The sequence below is a fragment of the Miscanthus floridulus genome, chromosome 6 (genome assembly GCF_019320115.1).
Source record: "Miscanthus floridulus cultivar M001 chromosome 6, ASM1932011v1, whole genome shotgun sequence".
In the NCBI taxonomy this organism is placed as follows: domain Eukaryota; kingdom Viridiplantae; phylum Streptophyta; class Magnoliopsida; order Poales; family Poaceae; genus Miscanthus; species Miscanthus floridulus.
The window spans coordinates 121,341,691-121,364,978 of NC_089585.1; the positions used below are offsets into that span (position 1 = coordinate 121,341,691).

At 48.1% G+C, this 23,288-nt stretch overlaps 2 protein-coding genes across 2 annotated transcripts in view; both read right to left on the bottom strand.

Moving 5' to 3' along the window:
• Positions 1-23,288, bottom strand: part of LOC136456784 (small ribosomal subunit protein uS12) — a 264,823-nt gene that overhangs the window by 180,477 nt on the left and 61,058 nt on the right. The window lies entirely within an intron of this gene.
• Positions 5,154-6,818, bottom strand: LOC136459364 (protein CANDIDATE G-PROTEIN COUPLED RECEPTOR 7-like). Its single transcript, XM_066459227.1, has one exon. It carries the CDS (start codon positions 6,735-6,737, stop codon positions 5,391-5,393), a length of 1,347 nt encoding a protein of 448 aa, XP_066315324.1. The 5' UTR covers positions 6,738-6,818; the 3' UTR covers positions 5,154-5,390.

Here is a 23,288-nt window from a genome sequence, read left to right on the forward strand (position 1 = left end):
TAGTGAGTATTAGTACATGTGCTCGTGAGTCGTGACTCCTGATTCGCTTTGCTATACTTTAATCTCCGTGTACCTTCTGCAACGCAGCTACATCAAGTTCGCGAGAGATTTGACGTGGACCGATATCGTATTGGAGGCCGGCCGCCGGTTGCAGTGCAGCAACAAGAACCTACTACTACATGCACGATGCGTTTCCGTGCTCTCAACCTCTGCAGAGGCCGTTGCTTGTTGGGCAAACGAATTTCTAATGGAAAGCAAGCAGAGCGCATGCCCTGCCCCTGCCCTGAATGCGATCGGCAACACGGCGTGGACGGCCGAGGCTTATAGAACTTTATTAGATGAGCTGCACCACACCAAACCAAACCGGCGAGGCACAGAGGCTGATACCGAGACGGCAGGACCTTGCTGCATCTGGAAACTCTTTTCCTCTGCTCTCGCCTTGGAAATTTCTCTTCGGGACCAGGCACGGGCTAATGTTATGCATGCATGCATACCATGCCTAGGTCGCCTTGCCGTGCAGGTCAACGATCGCTCAACAAACTCGCACCGGACCGACCGTCCTGGCTGTTGCATGCTAGTATATTGAAAAATCAGCCACCAAGGTCTTTCTCTTACAGAGTTCAACAAAAGAAAGGCAACACGAAACAAAACGGCATATAATAGTTGCCTATGGCAGCAAAGATACCACTTAATCCAAACCAGCTTTCTATCGAAAATTTCACTTAAACTTGTTTTTTCTTCTATGTATGGATGGAGAACTATGTTGCTTAGCTAAATATACAGGTGATTTACAAAGAATTTTGGAGTTGATCGATTGGATTGGACGACGAAAAGACGGCTGCCTGATGTTAAAGGGTGCAGTGCAGGTAGGGTGGGCCGTGCAGCTGGATGTGTCAAGTTGAATGCAGGAGCAGGACTCATCTCCTTTTCTGAGTATTTTCTACTCCTAACCACACGCTTGGAAGGCTTATCTTGTTAAATTCACTTACTAACATTTCACCGGTGTAAAGAATATAGCTCATCCGGTGGCTAGAGACCAAACTAGGCTATGCACCGGAGTCTCGGTCAGGTGGCGTGGCGTCAATATTCCTTACAGCTGCTTGGGCATTCAAGAGGGGCTCATTCCTGTCCAAGACCACCTGCCACTTGGGAGACGCAGACGTTCATATAAGAGCACGGTGAATAATAGAGTTAAATGTTTGGCTATAAGTTAAGTCACAAGAGCCAAGCTATACAATAGTCGTCTCCTATTTAGCTATAAAAAAGTTATTATTATTATGTGGTACGTTACTTTCTCTTTCCTATTCCTCCTGTCATGCACTTTTGTTTGGGCCCATAAATACCTATTCTTCCGTGTCCAGCTTGTTGCTTGTATGGGAGCCAAGCTCTCTTTTCTCTCCTATCCTCTCTCCTTCACATCAGCAAAAATGCTTACTAGCTCGGCTATAAGCCCATTATTGTACATGCTCTAATGTTGCGTATGAACACATTGTTGTCAACATCTCGAAATCAGTGAAGTTACCACAAACGCCTTAATATTAACATATCAAGATTAATTAAGTCACTATAGGCGTCTCGCTATCAACGGGCACGTCGCCTGTTACGGAAAGAATAACACCGTTAAATCTTGAAATATAAATCTAGAAAAATGTCAACATCCATGCTAAGTCGAGAACCTGAAACCAAGTGAACAGGTTCCGCCACGAGAAACCTAAGCATCCAGAGCCATGCTAACTTCGCGTCTTGTTCTGCTACATGGTATGGACTTCTACCGTGCCACCTGAAACTTGTAGGGACAGCATTAGAAATTCAGTGAAGGCTGAAATTGCTATGGCTTGTAGCGAGGACGTGCTGGTTTGGATTGTTTACAGTTACCTGAATTCTTGTCTCATTTTTTTTAGTGGATAAATTCTTGTCTGATGAGCAGGTCATTGGGCTCTATCAACTGTACACGGCAGAGGACCGCGTGTCCTCGTTGGACCTTGGACGCCAGCCACACCAGTCACCATTCCGCTGCCTGATGGGCAACAATCTGAAGCAAACGGGACAAGAGCAAAGCCCAGAGCTAAGCGGCCCAAGATGTGTGATGGGTTCTGAGTGGGTAAACGTGCTTGCTAGCACAGGCTATAAAACCTGGAGAGATTGGAGTAAGAGAGTGTATCAATCGTATGAACACCAATTTTTTTTCCCCGAAGCGAATCATCCCGATGCTCTCCTGTATCTTGCTGTTCTTCTTCTGCCCCCTTTCAGTTCTCCAAATTCTTCTTCCTGCTATCTGTTGTGCTAGCACAGCCCCTGCGACTACTTCACGGAGGGAAAGGCGAAGGCCACGACGATCTCGCACTCTGTCTTGGACTCTTGGTCGCCATCGAGATGTTTAACTCCCTGAACGCGCTGTCTGAAGACGCCAGCCTATATTGACCATGCATGCCTCCTTGGGTCGACCCTTGGCTCCTCCTGGCCATGGCGGTGTCCGATCCTTTGGTCTACACTTCTTGATCCTATATATTCTGTTCTTTGCGTCGGCTTTTGGAATCGTTGCCCTTAGCTTCATCAAGTGGCTGCTGGTCTTGGTCCTGGCGTTTCCGGTGATCAACGTTGATGAGGTCCTCAAACTGGTGCGACGGTGTGTGCCTCGCCTCAATACTCTTCCATAAAGCTCAAGGCCGACTGAAGCTTGCATGAAACGTGAATGTGTGCTGAAAGGGGTGAAGGCAGAGACTGGAGAGACAAATGTGGTGACAGTCGTCTAGCACACCATCGGTGTACATATCAGTCTATCATGTGCAGAAATATTACCACTTGTAGATTTCAAGTCGTCTTCCATTTAACCGAGTTGTTGAAAACTATGGAGTCTACTGTTCTGCCTCGGGCACTCGGCTTTGAGGCACAGGAACTTTCAGTCTTTTTCGCCATTATTTGTACCATATGACTCCCCTGAACCTGGAGAATGGGGATGGAAACTCGATCACTCTTCGTAATCTTGTTGACGAACCGAGTCACTCTAACTCTCGACCGACGAAGGTAGAAGATGAACAATAGACAGATAGACTTGTCAGCAACGAACGCCTGTATCTTGACTTCTATTATTCAAACACACCACTCGGGACGCTCTCAACCAAGCAGGATACACGGCTAAAATAGCCCGCCCACATGCATACAGGAGCAACTACTGCCCGGGTCTCATACGCACGCTCGCACGTAATCGCAGCTTCCGAGCCACAAACTCATATGCTGCACGTACGCCGCATGAAACGGTCCTCTGACCAAGCCACACCTCCAAACGTGCCCCGCTAACATGCAGCCGCTAACACTACTATGCTGTGTACCTCAACACATGCAACTCCTAGAAGCTAGCTAACAACCTGCTGAAGACTACTCCAGTATCATGTGCAACACACGCACATTCTAATTTGCTAACTAGCCTAATCTACATGCAAATTGACTCAATCCTCCACGAGAACACATCTCGTTTTGAGTAGATGCACACTCAGTACATGACACACATGTACATGACCCAAATGCAAGAACTCGACAGCCAAGTCATGATTATCCTAATAGACCAAACCACCTGGCTTACAGTTACAGACCCAACGGGCAGAAACATCATGCCAACTGCTAGGACCAAACGCCCAGGCGATCCGAACAACAGGGGAGAGGAATAAGGAATACCCGAACTATACGACCTGTTCTTCAGCACTATTTCAGCAATATTTTTCAGCGAAGGGACCATGTTTTTTTCTCACGAGAAATCAGCATCAGCAAATTTCAGCGAAACGAACATGGATAATCCCGAGGGATGATCGACTGGATGAATGGAAGATGTCAAGCTGCCGTGAGTTTTGTTTTGGCATCATTTTCTGGGAAGTGCGTGCGTGCGGGCCGAGAAAGACCCCGAAACGGAGCCGGAAATTACCAAGCCCCGACGCTTGGCAAGCGGTCCAAGACTGTAAGAGCCCGTATAGGACAGCTAGCCACCGTAGGATTTGAAGCATGTAGGACAAATTAACATGGTTCATACCTTCCAAATTGTATTTCGTTCTAAATTATAACTTGTTCTGATTTTTTATAGCGACATAGCTAGAAAAGCCAGAAACCAAATTGCAATCCGTTCTAAATTATAATTTCTTCTGATTTTTATAGGTCCGTAGCTGCAAAGCCAGAATGACTTACAACTTACGGAAGTAGTTAAATTGCTGCGTTTAATCTAAAATAATAATATTTTTTCTCTAAACCGAATATAGTTTAATGGCCCTGTTCGACTTATCCCGTATTCGGCTTGTTCGGCTTTTTTTTTCAGCCGGAACTGTGTTTTTCTCTCACAACAATTCAGCCAGAACGGTGTTTGCCAATGTGTGCACAACTCCCTCGCTGTCTTGCTTCTCCATTTCTGTACTTCGAATCAGCTTAATAGGTCGACGGACGTGGACATTCACGGTAAAGGAGGCAATCAAAAAGCAATGATAACCGAACGCCAGTTCACTGTCTGCGCTACTTCTGTCCTCTCAGATGTTCAAATTGAGGTACCAAGACTGCAATAAGCTCAAGCTCAGAAAGCCGAGCTAAGAATGGAACACAACCGCAACTACTTATCGGAACACCCGGGGTCATCAAATAGACAATTACTCGATATCAAGAAACAGGGTAAACATTACCTAAAAACTGAAAATCACTAGCCTACACTATAACTGAACCTGATGATCATCCAATAGCTTTGTCCATAACCCACACACACGCGCGCACACCTGTTTCTCGAGCCCAGATGATTTAAGCTAATACAGAACACACCAAGAAGTATGCTGAGTTATTGACAAGATGTTTATTCAGGCCGATTTTCACTTACTAGTGACTCCAACCTGTGGTTGCCTGTAGGTGGCTGAGTGGTTCGTTTGGCTTCCAGCCACTCTTATGAATCTCAGCAGCCGGAAAGTGATGCACGAACAAGCAAGCCAGATTTCAGGAAAAGCATCCACTTGGACGTCAAAATCCCAACAACCATCTGAAATTCAGAACCTGCTTCGAGCAATAATATGGCTTTACAGGTCACGGCAACATGATGCTTATCAATGCCATCCCCAGTCCACACACACTAATAAAATCATCCATTCATAGTGCAAACAGAACACTGAAAAAGCAAGAATTGAAACCGAGACTTGGCAAAATGGCAATATTGATTGAATTCCCCCTTACTTTTGCAACACAAGAAATATAGTTATCACAAGTTTCATTGGCAGCTTCCGAAACTAAAAGGAGTGGGAGAAGATTTACCACAATACATAGACAAATATTAGCTAAACCCTGAATCTGTATAGTATGATCAACATCACATTGAGGCGAAACGGAATGGCAGATGGCTGTATTCCCATGTCATTGGACATCCATGTGGTCGTTTAGAGCTCAAACTCCTCTTCACGGAGCGCCATCTCTGCGGCTTCCTCATCGTCCTCGTCAAGTGCAAAGTACTGGTTCCTCTCAGCTGGCCTGAACATGTAGAACATGAACATGTAGAATGCCATGGTGGCCACCTCCTCGGCTGCAACGCTCACCCATCTGTATTTGTAGTTAGTAATTGTCTTGAGGGCATACACAATGATCCTGGTGAAGTACAAGTATCCAATCACGACAACATAAAACTGACGGAAGAGCGTGAGCTTGGCAAGGGTTCTGGCCGCCTTGCCGTCTGTCTTGGATGACTCCCGCAGAGAACGCATGGACCACACGACTGGGAAGAGCACAGCACAGCAGCAAGCCACATCAACAAACAAGAAGATCTGGTTCCACGTCACCCATCCCTGCAAGAATGGGCCAGTCTCGCCGACCACAGCGGCGGCGATGTTAGCTGCAACCTGCAGAGGGATCACCACCATGAGCACTTTCTTCTCCTTGTCCTGCAGGAATGGCTTCAGGAACGACCACCCAGTCCCAATCAGCGCAATCACAGCGAACAAGATGACACCCTTCACGAGCTGGAACAGGTAGAACATGACGTCCCACCCGTGCGGTGTCCCGGCGGTGCGGATGTAGTGCTGGTCCTCCGCCGCCGAGATGCAGTAGAGCATTCGCGCGACGAGCAGGCCCGACATGAGGTGGTGGATGCGGTGAGCGGAGAGGCGGTTGCGGTAGAGGGTGACGTAGAGCCACCCGGCCAGGAACACGACATAGCAGACGACGAAGAAGGCGTAGATCCCCGGGACGGAGGCCATGCCGACGGAGAGGTAGTCCTTGGTGCCGTCCGGGTTGGTGTTGTACATGTCGGTGCGGACCTCCATGGTGACGCTGGTCTCCGGCGCGCAGTTGGCGAAGAAGAGGCTGTACTCGTCGGGGTGGGTGATGGGGAAAGTCTTGTTGTAGTAGCCCTTGTCGTTGAGGTCCGCGAAGGTGAAGAGCGGACTGACGTAGGGGCTGGAGAGGACGCAGGTGCGGGAGGACTCCGGGTTGGGGTTCAGATCCGTGGGCGCCGGCTGATCGTAGATGGCCTCGAAGAGCGACTCGTCGGAGAGGAGGAAGAAGCCGAGCTGTGCGGGGTCGGGACTAGCGAGCGTGGAGGAGGCCTTGGCTCCGGTGACGGAGATTGACACCATGCCATTGAGGCCGAAGCCGAACTTCTCGAAGAGGATGGAGGGGCGGGAGTCGTCCTTGAAGGACTCCTGCTTGATCTCCGCCGCCGCCGGACGGAGGAGGACCCCGGCGACGGCGAGGAGGAGGAGGACCGCGCGGGCGGCGGCGGCGAGGCCCATCGCGGCGAGATCTGGGTGGATGTGGGGTGAGGCGGAGGTGGGCGAATTAGCCGGACGGACGGGACGAGGGTGGAGACTTCTCCCTTTTCTTCTGGGCTTTGGGAGTCCGGTGAGGGGCCCATGCGCCGTCGGATCTGCTTCGAGATTGGTGACCCCCGTGGGTGGGAGACTTTGACCCGGGAAGCTTAGCAGGAAAGCAACGCCACGCCGGGGTTCGATCGTGATCGCAGGGTGCACGCACGGCCTCTAAGCACGCTACGGGCCAATAAAATGGCGGCGAACACGTCTATGATGCAAAGGCAAGCGCACTTGCTACGAAGTTTGGCAGCAATCTACTGCTGCCAGAAGGAAAAATGTAGTATAGTTGACGAATGGCGACTTGGCGAGGAATCGCTGACGGAGAGACAACGGCCTGCCGGGTCAAGCAAATTGTTCGACGCGCCGGAGACGGAGAGATTTATGCACCGTCTTCACGACCTTCACGCGGCTGGCGACCGGAAGATGGACGTGCTTGACCAGGAAAAGAAAGACCGCGGGGCATGTTTGTTTGGGCCTTTTAGGAGTTTTAGATTTAGATCTTAACTTTTATAGATCCTTTAAAAGCTAAAAAACTCTTGGAAACTATAAGTCAGAAGCTTACTATAATAGTGAGTTTATAGGCTTTTATTCATAAAAGTTGTTTGGCTTTTGAAAAGTCCAAAAGTTAGTAGTCTAAGAGTGGCTAAAAGCTCGGCCATGTCTAGATTGCAAAAAATTTTAACCCGATAAATAGTAGTACTTTCGTCTTATTTGGTAAATATTGTCCAATTGTGGACCAACTAAGCTCAAAAGATTCATCTCGTGATTTCGAACTAAACTGTGCAATTAGTTATTTTTTTACCTACATTTAATGCTCCATGCAAGCGGCTAAAAATTGATGTGATGGAGAGAAAGTGAAAAAACTTGGAATTTGGAGGTGATCTAAACGAGGCCTCAAACAAATAGGACCTGAGTATGTATAGTCCGTCACCATGCCAGTTTCGTTTTGATTCCGTGAGTAATAATTGTAAAAAACGCAACGGTGAGCCGAAAATGGCATGTTTCGGTTACTCAGTTGCTGCTCCATTGTCCTACTATCGCGTACTGATCCAGTCACTTTTTTTTTGTTGAGATGGGGAGTCACTGTTGTGTTGGTGCCCACCCTATATATTCCCTTCATGAGTGGGCATCCTTGACCGAATGAGTCTGAGGGTAGGTACAATACCTATTAATATACCATTTATATGATCTCGCGTGGATTTATTTTGATGAGATAGAGAAGAGATAAAACGTGGAGAAGGAAGCTACAGTAGTCTCACGAGACGACGATGTCGGCTGGTTACCCGAGGTGAAGAATACGATCTCACTTATGTTTTGTGTGTACGAGTGTATCATCTAGAGCATGCAACCGCATGGTTCAATCTCATGCGCGGGTGATTTTCAGCGCTCAGAAATGGTAACGATGGTGACAATTGGCAAGTCTTTCCTTTGCGCAAGGACACAACAACATCAGCTAGTTTCCATCTTGGATTTGGCCATGCGTTGCTCCTGTTGACGACGGCTATGGCAGCTACCCTGCTAACAATGAAGCAACATCAGTCGAGAAGCATTGCTTCACCAGAATCACGTGTGGAGTGCTTCAATGGATGTCTTTCGCTGCAGGTGGGCCATGGGGGCGGCGCTGCGGACAAAGAGCAAAGAGAACTAAGAGGATGACTAGGAGAACCTAGAGGCGAGGGGCACTTGTGGACGTCGTTCATGTCCGCAGCTTGCGCGAACCCTATAGTTTTTGCCGCTTCATCCTCTTTCTCCATCCTCATATTGGCACCAATTGCCCCCTTTCCTTTTCTCCTTCACCTAATTGCGTTGCACGCTGTTGCAAGAGTGGAGTTTGACTGTTCGTATTGGAGGAAGTCCGTATTGGAGACGTTGTGCAAGGAAAAGACAGCATGGTGTGCTAGCATGCTGATGAACACAAATGGTCGTCATCGTGACTTCTCCCCGTTTGCTAAAATGCTCAAGAGAGAAACGAGCATTGCTTGTAGTGTCATCGCAACTAGAGATGCAAGTGGGCTAGCCCGCGAACCAGCAAGGCTAGCTCACTTGTATCCAAAATCGTAATGGGCAAAATGCGCCTACGTGCAAGGTTTATGTGTTGAGTGGTTCATGTAATTTCGGTATATAGAAGTATTTCTGAGAACTATCATTACTGAGATTACTTCACGAGCTCCCAATGATCACTTGATATCATGACTTATATACGTGATCTCTTTTGTATTGTGAAATAACGAAAATAGTATACATAAATCTTATTCCTTCGCAAAAAAAAATCTTATTCACGTTTGATCATGGTTACATTAAATAGTTTGTAGACAGCTAAATAAACGACTTATTATATCCCATCTATATAAGTGCCATGATGCCACCGCGCCTTTGAGTTCACGCATTTGTTGCGGCAAATCCGACGCTCACTCTCGAACATGAAATTAGCACAGGCCAATGCAGGGCCAGGGTGACTAGTGCATAACGCCCGGCACCTGCAATACACGCGCACATTGGTGGTGGTAGCATATGTTCCGTGAGTGTTAGAAACCAAGAAAAAGAAAGATCAGTGAAAACGGTTCCTATAGAGTAGCCGTGGACACCTATTATAGATTCATGACACTTGTTTATGTGAATCATCCAACGTTTTAAAATTATTACTTATTCGCAGAAAAATAATTAAAAATAAAATCACAACTCTCTCGTGCGTGGCCCTTACCGTGTCTATATAAAAGATCATGAATTCAGGAACCGTGACCGTGAGGCCGCACCCACCACCGACAAAAGTCGGTGAGGCGTCGGTGCGGCACGGAGGCCGTGCCCGCCCGGCGGCTCGCGTACCGCAGTCCGCAGCGCCGACTGCCGAGGCGGAGCATGGACCGTGCTCATTAGGTACGTGGGTCCGGGGCTTCCCGGCCTGTGCTTTTGAGGAAGGCCCGGTCCGAAGCTCCATTTTTTCGGTGGGCATCTGAATGCTGAACATTGTAGTGGGCCGTGGGGTGAACGGAACCGCCCAGATAAGTTGGAGTGATAAGCTGAACTGTTGGTTCCATTTCTATGTAGTCGTTTGGTACCAGTGCATTCTGTGCTATCATGTGAAGTGACGGTACATGCTTCAAACCCCATGTTTCCTGTTGCTTTGGTAAGGAATTTTACTTCAAGGTGATCCATCCTCTCTAGAATGGATTTTTATTTTATTTTTAACACTTTTTGTAAACTAATTTTAAATTTAACACTGTTTAATTTCTTTCTCCAAAACTAACACTTTTGGCCGCGCCTATTTTTCTGGCGCGGCGAAACGCATGTGCCGCGCCATACATGGTGGCGCGACGAGAGGGATGACGTGGCAACGACCGGGACGCTGACCGATGACGTGGCAGGGTCTGTCGCGCCACGATCGGTGGCGCGACAGTGACGCGCCCTGATCGTTGGCGCGGCTGAGCCAGCTAAAGACCCACGGCCCATTCCTCGATCAGGCTACGACTACGACTCTGCCGCTCTGCGAGTCGCCAGCGGGCGGCGAGTAGTCAGGCAGGCACGACCGCACGTGAACGAGTGAGACTGAACGTGAATACGTGATCCGCATAGGTACGAATGGCCTTAAAACACGCACTAGCTAGGACTACTACCAGCTAGTTGAGTCAAGTCTATTCATGCAAAATGACTAGCGTCCTGTAGATGAGATGACTATTCTAGCAAGGTGCAGACGTGCAACACCCCACCAGTGTATGGATGTGCATGCTCTAGATAAATTTAGTAAAGGAATCTTGATTAATTTATATAACTAGCATGGATCAACAGCCCTAGTTCTTGTCGACATCACTAATAATAGTAAAAGATGACGTGTATAAAGAAAAGGGTAACTAATTAAGTAAGTGATATTTAATGGAGTAATATTAATTGTCTCATGCATAGTATATATAACATGAATGATGTCTAATTAACGTAGTTCTTGTCATCTGGTGTTGAGTAGTAGTAAACCAAAGAGTAGAACATGTCACATCCCTAGTTTGCTTGAACGGCTATCTCTCTGTATGTATGAACAGTTAGTACAGCATGAACAACTACCTATATGTACATGAACAACTACCTATATGTGCATGAACAATTAGTTTAGCCTAGGGTGACAACCTAGTATGAGAGCTACAAGTACCAGCATGTGGGACATTACCTGCTCCTACCAGTCGTCCGGTTTTCACTTCAGCAAGCCCCAAGAATGAGTACATTATTGCTCAATGTGTGTGTTGCAGGTTCGATCAATGTGTATGTGTGTTGGTTCACTTGAGATGATTGAGCAAGATTATTTTAAGGCCATGGAAAAATCAAATTTTATAATCACAGGGTTAAGATCTAATGATCAGAATTAATTCAAAGATAAAACATAAAAAATATTGTACCATGACTGATAAGTTCAAGCGAATAACACTATCACGATGGATCACTGATAGCATTTGCTCGACGAGACGACGACAACGACGGCGATCGACAGTGACACCAGAAAAAATAGAGAGTTTCATATGTTGAAACCGAACTTCCTTACCAGATAGCAACAAAATTAGAGAGTTTTAGATGTTCGCAACATCCACCACATACATGCCACAAAACTTCCACACTCCTGAACAGAGTTCAGAAAGCTGGACAAATTTCAGCCTACCTCCCACCAGAAAAACGACCAGCTATTGAACTTTAACAGAAATCTGATGCATATATAGATGTTACCATACTTAAGTAGGCACAACAAGATTTTTTAAGGATAAGCATAAGCAGATCATAACATTATTGTTCATAGTAATTACACTAGTCAATAAGCACACGCTCGGTGATCATAAACCAACTGACGGTGTCAATGACTAAATAAGATACACCTAGTAACCATAGCTAGTCCTCATCATCATCCTGATGAACTCCTCAAAGTCTATCTCACCGTCACCTGTGACAATCCAGAAATCAAGATAAATTACAGCTAGTAACTTAAAAAATAAGGGTCTTTCTAATTTACATAAACAAAGAAAGAAGGCAGAGCACAACTAACCATTTCTGTCCGTCTCTTGCTCCATGCCTAATTTGCCGCATTATCCAGAAGACGAGTAGTGTTATTTCAAGGAACTTTCCACAGCACATGGATGTGGTTCCATACTTGCATGGGCTCAAACACAGAAAAGAAAATATAAAATAATATTGTGGCTCTTATTTTCGCGAGGGGCATAATATATCATGGACAGGATGAACCGATGAACTCATCTCATCAACAAGCTAACTTCTTAAGAAATATGAAAGATAGAGACACTAAAAGATATGCTCAAAAGGAAACAGTCGCTGCAACAGGAACAGAAGGAATTGCTCAGCACAACAATATCAGCAGGAACTCTCTCACTATTTAACATTGCGCTTATTCTAGGACTGCTTATGCAAGATTACAATATCAATTCACCAAACATAAATGGAAGAGCTATAGCATTCTTTGTCGTAGAACTGTCGAGGAACAAGACAACTACAACGCACTTTCTAGAGAATGTTGCCTTACCTCATGACAACATTCAGCTCTTTTGCATCAATGGTTCCTGTGAGATAAGTATGCTAGTAAGATATCAACAGTCCCAACACCAGGAAAACAATTGTGTCTTTTCCTGCCGCGGTGTCAGAGTGGAAAACCGAGCAACCCTCCGCCTGCCAGACAATTAATATTACTCTATTAAATATCACTTACCTAATTAGTTACTCTTTTCTTTATACACGTCATCTTTTACTATTATTAGTGATGTCGTCAAGAACTAGGGTTGTTGATCCATGCTAGTTATATAAATTAATCAAGATTTCTTTACTAAATTTATCTAGAGCATGCACATCCATACACTGGTGGGGTGCTGCACGTCTGCACCTTGCTAGAATAGTCATCCCATTTACCGGACGCTAGTCATTTTACATGAATAGACTTGACTCAACTAGCTGGTAGCAGTCCTAGCTGGTGCGTGTTTTAAGGCCATTCGTACCTATGCGGATCACGTATTCATGTTCAGTCTCACTCGTTCATGTGCAGCCGTGCCTGCTTGCAGCCTGCCTGACTACCCGTCGCCCGCTGGTGACTCGCAGAGCGGCAGAGTCGCAGTCGCAGCCTGATCGAGGAATGGGCCGCGGGCCTTTAGCCGGCTCTACCGCGCCAACAATCAGGGCGTGTCACTGCCGCGCCAAGGTCGGTGGCGCGGTAGACCCTGCCACGTCATCGGCCAACGCCTTAGTCGTCACCACGTCATCCCTCTCGCCGCGCCACCATGCATGACGCGACAGAGGCGTTTCGCCGCGCCAGAAAAATAGGCGCGGCCAAAAGTGTTAGTTTTGGAAAAAAAAATTAAACAGTATTAGATTTAAAATTAGTTTATAAAAGGTGTTAAAAATAAAAAAAAATCCTAGAATGTATCGACCCATATAGTCTTTAAGACACAACTACGCATGTCTCGGCGGCGCACCCTGGAATCAACGTTCCTCCTCTCTGGCTGGAAGGAGTTGTTGGGCGAGTGCCCGAGTCCGGCCCAACCACGCCTTGATGCTGTCTTGGCACATGGCGTAAAAACAAGCTGAAACATTGTTCCGGTTGATTTATTGTGAGAGAAAAGCATTGTTCCGACTAAAAAAAATAAGCTGCGGATTATAAGAGAAGCGAACAGGCCAAATATATCTTCTCTTGCTCTCAAGTCTGCCGCATTAGAGTCTCAGATATCAAACTAGGGTGTAGTTTGTCTTGTGTTTGTTCAGTCTGCAGAGAACATCTTCCGACGGCAGCATGTTATTCCTCCGGGTGGATTTCAGATCTCACGCATCATTTTCAAAAACTCGAGTCCCATTGTCAAAGCTGACAGTGGCACTCTGGCATGTACGTAGGCGAGCCAAATGTATCGTTTCCTGTAGTTCCACGTTTTGTTCATCAATGTTAGGTGCTCCAACCCTATCTGGTTATCTGACGCATATCGACTCTGTGGTCAAATGACACGGTATATACCCAACTAGCAATCGACTTTGGTCAAATGACACGGTTAGTTTTGTCCCATGCATGGTATCGTGAAGTTGGAGTTACTGGAAAATATACGTTCAAAAACATAGTTGGTAGGACTCGTGCATTTAGCATTATGCAAGAACGATTTGGATCTATAAGGCTTTATTCGGCTTGTTTGATTTGTTTTTTTTAACCGGAACAGTATTTTTCTCTCACACCAATTCAACCAGAACAGTGTTTTTCAGTCAGTTTCAGCTAAGATTCAGACCAACGAATGGGTCTAAGTGTCCTGTAATATGGTCACTGTCGGTGAAGCTAGGGCTCGAGCCACAGATCGTGCTATTCCTTGTTCGTTTGGCGCAGCTAGTTCTGAAGAAAAGTCCGAGCTGAGCTAACTGAACCAAACAGTAGTGGAAGATACAAAGGCCAGTCTCTCTGGCGTATGCGCTGCCGTCTGTAACTCTAGCAACGCAATCCTTTGGCAGAAGCACGAGTTCAGTGCGAAGCAGTACAGGTAGCATGATGTTGGTGCGTGTACCATACTGTACAAACAACGATAAAACAAGTCTCCATAGCTGCTACTTTCCATAAAAAATAAGCGTTTTTCCCCCTTGAAAAGAGGCATTTGTTCCATTCGTCTAGAATAAGTTATCTTCCAAGCAACTAGTTCAGTCACATCGCAGCATGTCTGCTGTACAAAGCAATCTTGCCGGTTTTTGACGCGTTGCGCATGAACCGTTCTGCTTAGTGGGGGTTCATGGTTACGCACGATGCATCATCCAAAGGTTACTGCTTAATGCCATAAGCAACACGGAGTTATCATGATAATTAGAACCTGGAGAGACAAGCGGTCAAAATTCAGCACGAACTTTCCGTCCTTGAGTTGCTAGAAAGACCCAGAATTGCTGCGAGAACAGAAGCTTTGTGCTTCGGTTCCAAGTACGGAGACGCGGTAAACAACACCTCGAGCTCTGAGACCTTTCAGATGCCGGGAGTCCGGGACCTCCTTTCCAATCTCTGAATCTCTGTATGGCGCAAAAAGAATTGGACTCCCACCACGAAGTGTCTGGGCAGCTGTGGCCTGGAACAAAATTCAGTACATACAGGCAAAGCACCTTGCAGCTTGTTAACCTACTGTGCAAGATAAGAATTAAAATAACAACTACTCTACCCTAAGCTAATCGTTTTTAGGCTTTACACTGTCGCCTATCACGCGCAATCAATCTTCACGTACAATCATGTCAATGCAGCATGTCACTGAACTAGTAAGAGTGATGGTTATGAATTGTGGAATTTGGCAGGCGTGGTGCACTATTTCTACAATATTCCCGAGTGCTACAAAGTTTGCAGTGGCAAAGCATGGCTCTTTTTCAAGTTTGGTACGTTGGTCTTCAAGGCGAAGAGGAAAAAAAGCTTTCCGAGTTCCAACCACCGGCAACCACATAACAGTGCCTGCAATTGAATTCATATATATACCTTTAGGCCTGCAATTCAGCAGACTAAAACCTTCGGGGTTGTAAACTCGGTACGGCAATTAGTGTGTTAGGCACTTGATCCACACCTAACCTAGCTAGCTGACACCCCTTTTCTAATTAGCTTTCACCTGAAAAAGAATACAGACCTACAAGATGTCAATGTGTTAGGTTAGAACTTAGATGATAATATCTTGGGTTAGGGCTGGGCTGATGTTATTCCTTAGATATCTTTAAGCAATTTTTGGAATGTTGCTTAGTGCTCTAGCTGGTGCTAAGGGTACAAGGGATATAAAGCAGGATCAGAAACATATTATAATATCTGCAGCAAATGAGGTCACTAATAATTTGTATGTAAAGATTTTTTTTTGAAACAAAAGGCAGGAGCTCCGCCGCTCAATTAAGACGAAAGAATGTAATAATGTACAAGAAGGTTAGCCAACCGAGTAGCCAAAATGGCACCCGAAGGGCTAACCACCCCACGCGACGCGATTGAGCACAAACACAACACACTGCCATGGATCATCGTTGCCGAGCATGGAAGCAAAGCTGCCAATAGCTTAGACTTCCCATGGCAGGCCACCCACTGGTCACCTCCCGACGGGTCCAAAGGAACGACCGCCACCGGTCATCGTTGCCAAGCTCAACCATCGAAGAGCAGCTCCGACTTCCAGTCGCAAACCCATGCCTCGCATCGAGGCCGCGGCGATAATCCAGATGCGACGCCTTCAGGAAGGGAGCGACGCTGATGGCGCCACCGTCGCACGTCTAAAGTGGACCGGGTTTTCACCCTTAGATGACATGCTAGAGGGGAAACACGATGCCCCCAATAGGGAAGCGGCGCCCAATGGCGTCGCCGTCGCCAAGGCTTTCGCCCAAGAACCCTCTAGCACGAATGCCGGGTCACGAAGCCGGACCCCCTGCCAGCCTTCACCGCCATCGTCGTTGTCCCGCCGCCCCACGGAAGCCCCTTTAGAGGGGCATCGACGCGCCGGCTACACACAGCAGCCACACAGCTACGTCGGCCATCACCCCCTCCGTCCGGACCACGCATAGCCGAACCTGACTCTGCCGCTCGCGTCCCAGTGCCGCACGACGAGGCCGCCACTAACCATCTTCGTCGGCCCTAGTGAAAGGATCAAGATGCCCAAAAGGGGGGGGGGGGTGAATTGGGCTAATTCTAAATTTTCTTGCAATAATCAAATCCTATGGATAGCCCAATTAACCCCTTGTGCCTAGAAAAGTGTTTCTATCAAATTAACGCACAAAAGACTTACAACCTATGTTCCAAACTTACTCTAGCATGGCAATTCTATGAATGTAAAGACAAGTATTGAATTGCTCAAAGTAAATACTTAAAGTAAATGCTCAAAGTAAATGGAGAGAGAAACGCGGCGATGTTTTGCCGAGGTATCGGAGAGTCGCCACTCCCCACTAGTCCTCGTTGGAGCACCCGCGCAAGGGTGTAGCTCCCCCTTGATCCGCGCAAGGATCAAGTGCTCTCTACGGGTTGATTCTTCGACACTCCATCGCGGCGAATCACCCAAAGCCGCTCACAACTTGAGTTGGGTCACCCACAAGCTCCGTCGGGTGAACACCAAGCTCCCAATCACCACCAAGCCGTCTATGTGATGGCGATCACCAAGAGTAACAAGCACGAACTCTCACTTGACGACGCAAAGCCTAATGAGAAGATGGATGCACACTTGTCTAATCTTGATTCACTAATGAGGTTTCACTCTTGGATTCTCAAATCACAAACACCTCACTAGGACCTTGCTCTTCTTGGCACTCACAAACGTGTTTCTCAGCTGTTGAAATGAGCAAAAGTAACTCCACACACGAGTGGAGCTTCTATTTATAAGGCAGCCTGAAAAATGAACTGTTATGAGCTTCTGCGGGGTGATCGGACGCTCCGATCGTGTTGACCGGATGCTCCGGTCAGTTCAACCCGCGAACCAGTAGTAATGAGTTGACCGAACACTGGCAGGGTCCGGTCAGCACTGACCGGACGCGTCCGGTCGCATAAAACCCTTACTAGAATCTTACTGGACTCGACCGGACGCTGGATACTCAAGGTCCGGTCAGTATTGACCGGACACGTCCGGTCACACTTTCTCAATGAAAGGATCAAGATGCCCAAGAGGGGGGGGGTGAATTGGGCTAATTCTAAATTCTCTTGCAATAATCAAATCCTACGGATAGCCCAATTAACCCCTTGTGCCTAGAAAAGTGTTTATATCAAACTAATGCACAACAACCTCGCAACCTAAGTTCCAAACTTACTCTAGCAAGCAATTCTATGGATGTAAAAACAAGTATTGAATTGCTCAAAGTAAATGCTCAAAGTAAATGCTTAAAGTAAATAGAGAGAGAAAGGAACGCGGCGATGTTTTGCCGAGGTATCGGAGAGTCGCCACTCCCCACTAGTCCTCGTTGGAGCACCCGCGCAAGGGTGTAGCTCCCCCTTGATCCGCGCAAGGATCAAGTGCTCTCTACGGGTTGATTCTTCGACACTCCGTCGCGGCGAATCACCCAAAACCGCTCACAACTTGAGTTGGGTCACCCACAAGCTCCGCCGGATGAACACCAAACTCCCAATCACCACCAAGCCGTCTAGGTGATGGCGATCACCAAGAGTAACAAGCACGAACTCTCACTTGACCACGCGAAGCCTAATGAGAAGATGGATGCATACTTTGCTACTCTTGATTTGCTAGTGAGGCTACTCTCTTGGATTCTCAAATCACAAACACCTCACTAGGACCTTGCTCTTCTTGGCACTCACAAACGTGTTTCTCAGCTGTTGGAATGAGCAAAAGATACTCCACTCATGAGTGGAGCTTCTATTTATAAGCCAGCCTGAAAAACGAACCGTTATGAGCCTCTGCGGGATGACCGGACGCTCCGGTCGTGATGACCGGACGCTCCGGTCAGTTCAACCCGTGAACCAGTTTGCAAGTGATGACCAAACGCTGTCAGGGTCCGGTCAGTACCGACCGAACGCGTCTGGTCGCTCTTGGATGCTTACTATAAACGACCGGACGCTGGATACACAGGGTCCGGTCACACTGACCGGACGCGTCCGGTCACTCTTTCCCAAGTCTGGACCCTTACTGGAGTCGACCGGACGCTGGCCCTCAGCGTCCGGTCACATGACCTCCCAGCGTCCGGTCACACCAGACTTGATCCCCTTGGTCAAATGAACTGACCAGACCCTGCGGCCAGCGTCCGGTCGCACCGGAGCCAGCGTCCGGTCAGTGTTTGACCCTCCATCCACTTCCATCTTCCGAACATATGTGAATGAAGTTTGCTCCAAAAGATCTTAGGCATTCATAGGAGCTACCTAGAGCTAGTTTTAATAAGTGTGCACCACACCTAACTCACTAGACTTAACTAGGTCAAGCTACCCGTTCATACCCCCCTTCATAGTATGGCCAAAGGAAAAACAAAGTCCTAAACTACTCTAAGTGTCTCTCCAACTCCAATTGACACTTAGAACTAGTTATCCTTAACCTTGTCGTCCATCCTTTGAAAACCGAAACGATTTCCATCGTAGGGGCATGACAACCTCGATTGCCCAATCGATCTCCATTACCATAACCTAACTTAATTGTCTCTGCAAAACACACGTTAGTCATAGTAATCTTGTATTGACATTAATCACCGAAATCCAACTAGGGGCCTAGATGCTTTCAATCTCCCCCTTTTTGGTGATTGATGACAATACCACCTCGAGTATGTTATGGAGTGAGGTTTTAGACGGGCTTGGTTTATATAAGCTTTTATCAATAAGAACAAAAGAGTTAGTCACGCTTATATGACCCAAGCCAACACAATGTACTCAAAGAATATGAATTAAGCATGAGTACAAATAAATAAAGCTCATTTGCTTCGAAGTGTAAACGCGGAAGCGAAAACAAATGAGCATTACACAGGTGATATGACATATAGATAAAGTAAAGTAGAAGTCACACATGTCAAATATCACAACCACGTAGATAGCACTATCACATATATATAAAAGTATGCATGAAAGTAGACACACGAATGCATAAGTAATAGTGTATCACACAAATAAAACTCCAAATGTATATAATAAGCTAATACTAGATAACTAGCTCCCCCTGAAACTCGCTCCCCCTAAGTCTACATACTCAAACCCTCTCCCCCTTTGGCGTCAAACACCAAAACCTAAGGGTCGGTCGGCAGGGCTGCAGCGGATGAGTCGGGCGCTGAAGTACGTGGAGCAAGATGGAACTGGGCGCCATCATCATCTGACCCTGAGCTCTGAACTGACTAACCCTCTGAAGCAAGAAGTGTCGCTGAAGCGGTCTAGGTCTGAGCTGGGGCTGGTGCTGCCTGTGAAGCTGCAAGTATGTCTGTCGTAGGATCTGACGAGGCGACAGATGAGGGGAGCCTCTGAGTAGTCATGATAGCTAGAGCTGCTGTAGACGGACCGGCAGTATGCATGTGAGGCGGAGTAGGCATGCCGGTCAACTCACTGAATGATGCTCCAAGACTCCTGGAGACTGACGACTCAGGCACGAATAGTGAGGAAGTCTGCTCTGGTGAGAAACCCGTGTGATAAGGAGTGAACTGCGGGGCTACACCAGGTGAGGCTAACCACTGGGACACCTATACAGGAGGTGACATAAACTGAGCTAGAGGCTGTCCCTGACTCTAAAGCCCGATGGGCTATACTGCTGGAGTCGTCGAAGTGGTAGGAGGCTGTGCAAGCTGGAGCGAAGTCTGTGGCAGTGGGATCCCAATGGCTGTCACTACATGCTGCATGAATCCCATGAGCTGCTGCTGCATAAGTAACTGCTGGTGCTGAAGGAGCTGCTGCTGCCGCTGAAACTTGTCCTGACGAGCCTGAAACTGTGCGAAGTTTGTAGCTGTCTCCTGTGCCTGTCGTGTCTGATCCTGCCGCATCCGCTCAAGAATAGCAATGAGAGCGGGGTCTGTCTGTGGAGCAGGTGGAGCAGAACTGGAGCTACCGGCCTCTGCATCGTGTCTGCATGGAGGCATCTGAGGTATAGGCTGGTAGTCATCGTCAGAGCTGTCACTGTACTCACTCACCTCCTGCTGTGCCTCTAGCTCCTCCTCCTCAGTGGCTGCAATCCCTCTGATGATCTCATCCTGCTGAGCTGCGGACTCTGGCACGTCGGGACGACGGCTAGGCTGTCTGGGTGCCGGAGGAGTGGCGTGTCTGATCCTCTATGACAGGTTGTAAGCTGGGAACTCTATAGTGGCACCTGTATACTCATCCATCATGCCAGGGGGCTTATCAATCACAACTCTGCGGATGAGGAACGTGATCCAGTGAGCATAGGGAAGCTGCCTGCAACCCTTGAATCCCTCAGCTATAGTATCCTCCATCTCTGAAAGAAGGAGGTCCCAGATGTCAAACACTGTCATCTGCATGATGGCATTGAGAAGCCAGAGCTATAAGCGAGTTAGGCCCTCCTTGTATCCCAACCTGGGAAGCAGTGTCCTCCTGATGATAGCCTCTAGTATCCTTGCTATAGGAGTCAAGTCACTGGGGTTCCTGCTCGACCCCTCACCAAAAGGCTCCTTGAAGCAATGCCGCACTAAATCTGTAGGGGGCACCTGCCCTCCATGAGGACGCCTGGGAGGCCCCTGCTGTCCATAGCAAACCTCATGCATCTTTACAGGCTGCTCCTGTAGTCTCAGTATCTCCCTGGCTCTGCCACTAGTCACTCTGTAGTCTTTGCCGTTGAAGGCAAAGTGAATGAATCTGTGATGAGGATCGATGTAGAGCGAGGCATAAAACTGACGAACCCAAGAAGGTACATATATCCCTGTCCGTCCAATCAGATCTGACAGTCCTGGCAAATATGACAAGTATTGCCGAATGCCCTCTCCGGCAGCTGCCACAATGGACTCTATCTGACAGACCCTCTGTGATCTGAACACTGCCCCACTATTGAGATATGCATTGTAGAAATCCTCCTACAGTGGCGTGTAGAACCCCTCAGCTGCTCTCTCATCCCTCCTCGGAGGAAACCAAACCTCAAACTCAACAAACCGCAGCTACTGAACCTGCCTGGCTATAGCGGCCCTCAAGTCGAGGTGAACCACTAGAGGCGGACCCTGTGGTCTGGGCGGAGGGCGTGAACCCCTGCGCTGTGTAACAGGCCTCGGTGGAACTGCAGCACTGGTACGACTCGAGTGGCGTAGCTGAGGTGCCGGCTCGGTCTCCTGACTCTCCTGAGTCTCCTGGGCTGGCTGAGGCTCTGCTGGTGGGGGCTGCTGCTGTGCTGACGGACCCTCCTCAATGGCAACCCGTCGTCCTGCAAGCGTGGCAGTCCCGGCTAGACTACCGTGACGATGCTCAACCTCCTTAATTGCAGCTCTGACTGCGGGTGAAACTAGCTGATCTGCAATGACAACTCCGCTGCGGGTACCACCTCTCTCGGCACACTCTGCGGCCTCTGCAACAGCTGCTGCTCTCGCTGTCTCTGCATCGGGGTACTTGCGCTTCTTGGATGTCAACTGCTTGGTTGACTTGCCCTTAGATCCGGCTGGCTGGCGAGGTGGGGGCCTCCGATCACCATCACCTAGGCCACCACCAACATTCTTGGTGCGAGCCATCTGAACTGACAAGATGGGGAACTGTCGCTGATGAAGATCAACTGTCAAACTACCAATTTCGAGGCTTGGCCTCGATCCTTACTCGCGAGCTTGGCTCCGAGTTAACTGCCAACTGCCAGACGAAACACAACGGAACCGACTCGCTGCACGATAGAATAGATGGATATACAAATAAATACCATATATCTAATAGATGCGAAATCCTAATAGAGAAAGCAATGTAGATGTGAACTTGAATCGAGTGGCTTTCTACCTGACGATCAGCGATCCGAGAAGAGATAAGATATCACGCGGGGGATCCTCGGAACCGGGCTAGGATTAGGTCAAATGCCCTGAATGCAATGGGGAATCAGTGCATTTAGAATTGATCTAGGTCACAATTGGAGATCAAGATTGAAACGCAAAACTCGCCTTACCAAACAATGGGAGGATAGGGCAAGAGCACTTGGCGAAGATTTGCAGCCTTGGCAACGGTGGAACGACGAGCTTAGGCACGAGGAGGCCGGCGAGGAGCTAAGCAGGCGTGGTGGCACGCGGGACGGCGGTGCTCCGAGATGAGCTGGCGCGGGGCTCGGTGGCGCGCTAGGCCGGGGCGTGAGGCTCAGCTGCGGGCTCGGGGAGGCTGCGGCGGCGCGGCTAGGTAGGGGCACGGAGGCGCGGGCGCGAGGTGAGGCGCGAGGAGGCGGCGGCGCAACCGTGCGGCGGCTCGGGCTGCGGTGGCGACTTGGGCGTGGGTCACGGCGGCGCTGGTTAGGTCAGGGAAGAAAAACTCGAAGGCCCGTATAAATAATCCCCCAAACCGTGACAGAAAAGGAAACCGAAAAGGGTCCTGAAGACGCGCGAAATCCACTGACTGGACGCTCCGGTGGTAGCGACCGAACGCTACCACCCAGCGTCCGGTCGATTCTAGAGAGGTCCAAATCCTCTAGAATCGTGACCGGACGTGTCCGGTGGTCCATGACCGGACGCAGGCAGGGTCCGGTCAGTACAACTTGGTCATCCTCCGATCGACCGGACGCTGAACCCTTTCTGACCGGACACACAGATGCAGCGTCCGGTCACTCCTTCAGTAGCAGTTCACCTCCTGTGAACTGACCGGATGCTGGACAGCAGCGTCCGGTGCACCTTTTCAAGCAAACCTTCAACCTTCCTTCGCGTTGCCTGTTCCCAATCAAGTCCCAACTTGAATAAGATCCAAATAAGCACCAATTGGGACTGATGTGAGTGACCTCTCTCAAACCCTCATATTTTTCAAAGTATTTTGCCTTAGGCTATAATTCTTTTTAAGAAAATAGGCAACAAGAGGGCAAATGGAACAAAACGACAAAACAACATTCATGCATATGTAATGCTTGTAAGTAAATCTAGTTGCTTGTCAAGTTTGATCCAAGGTTAAGCTTCTTCACACGCTTT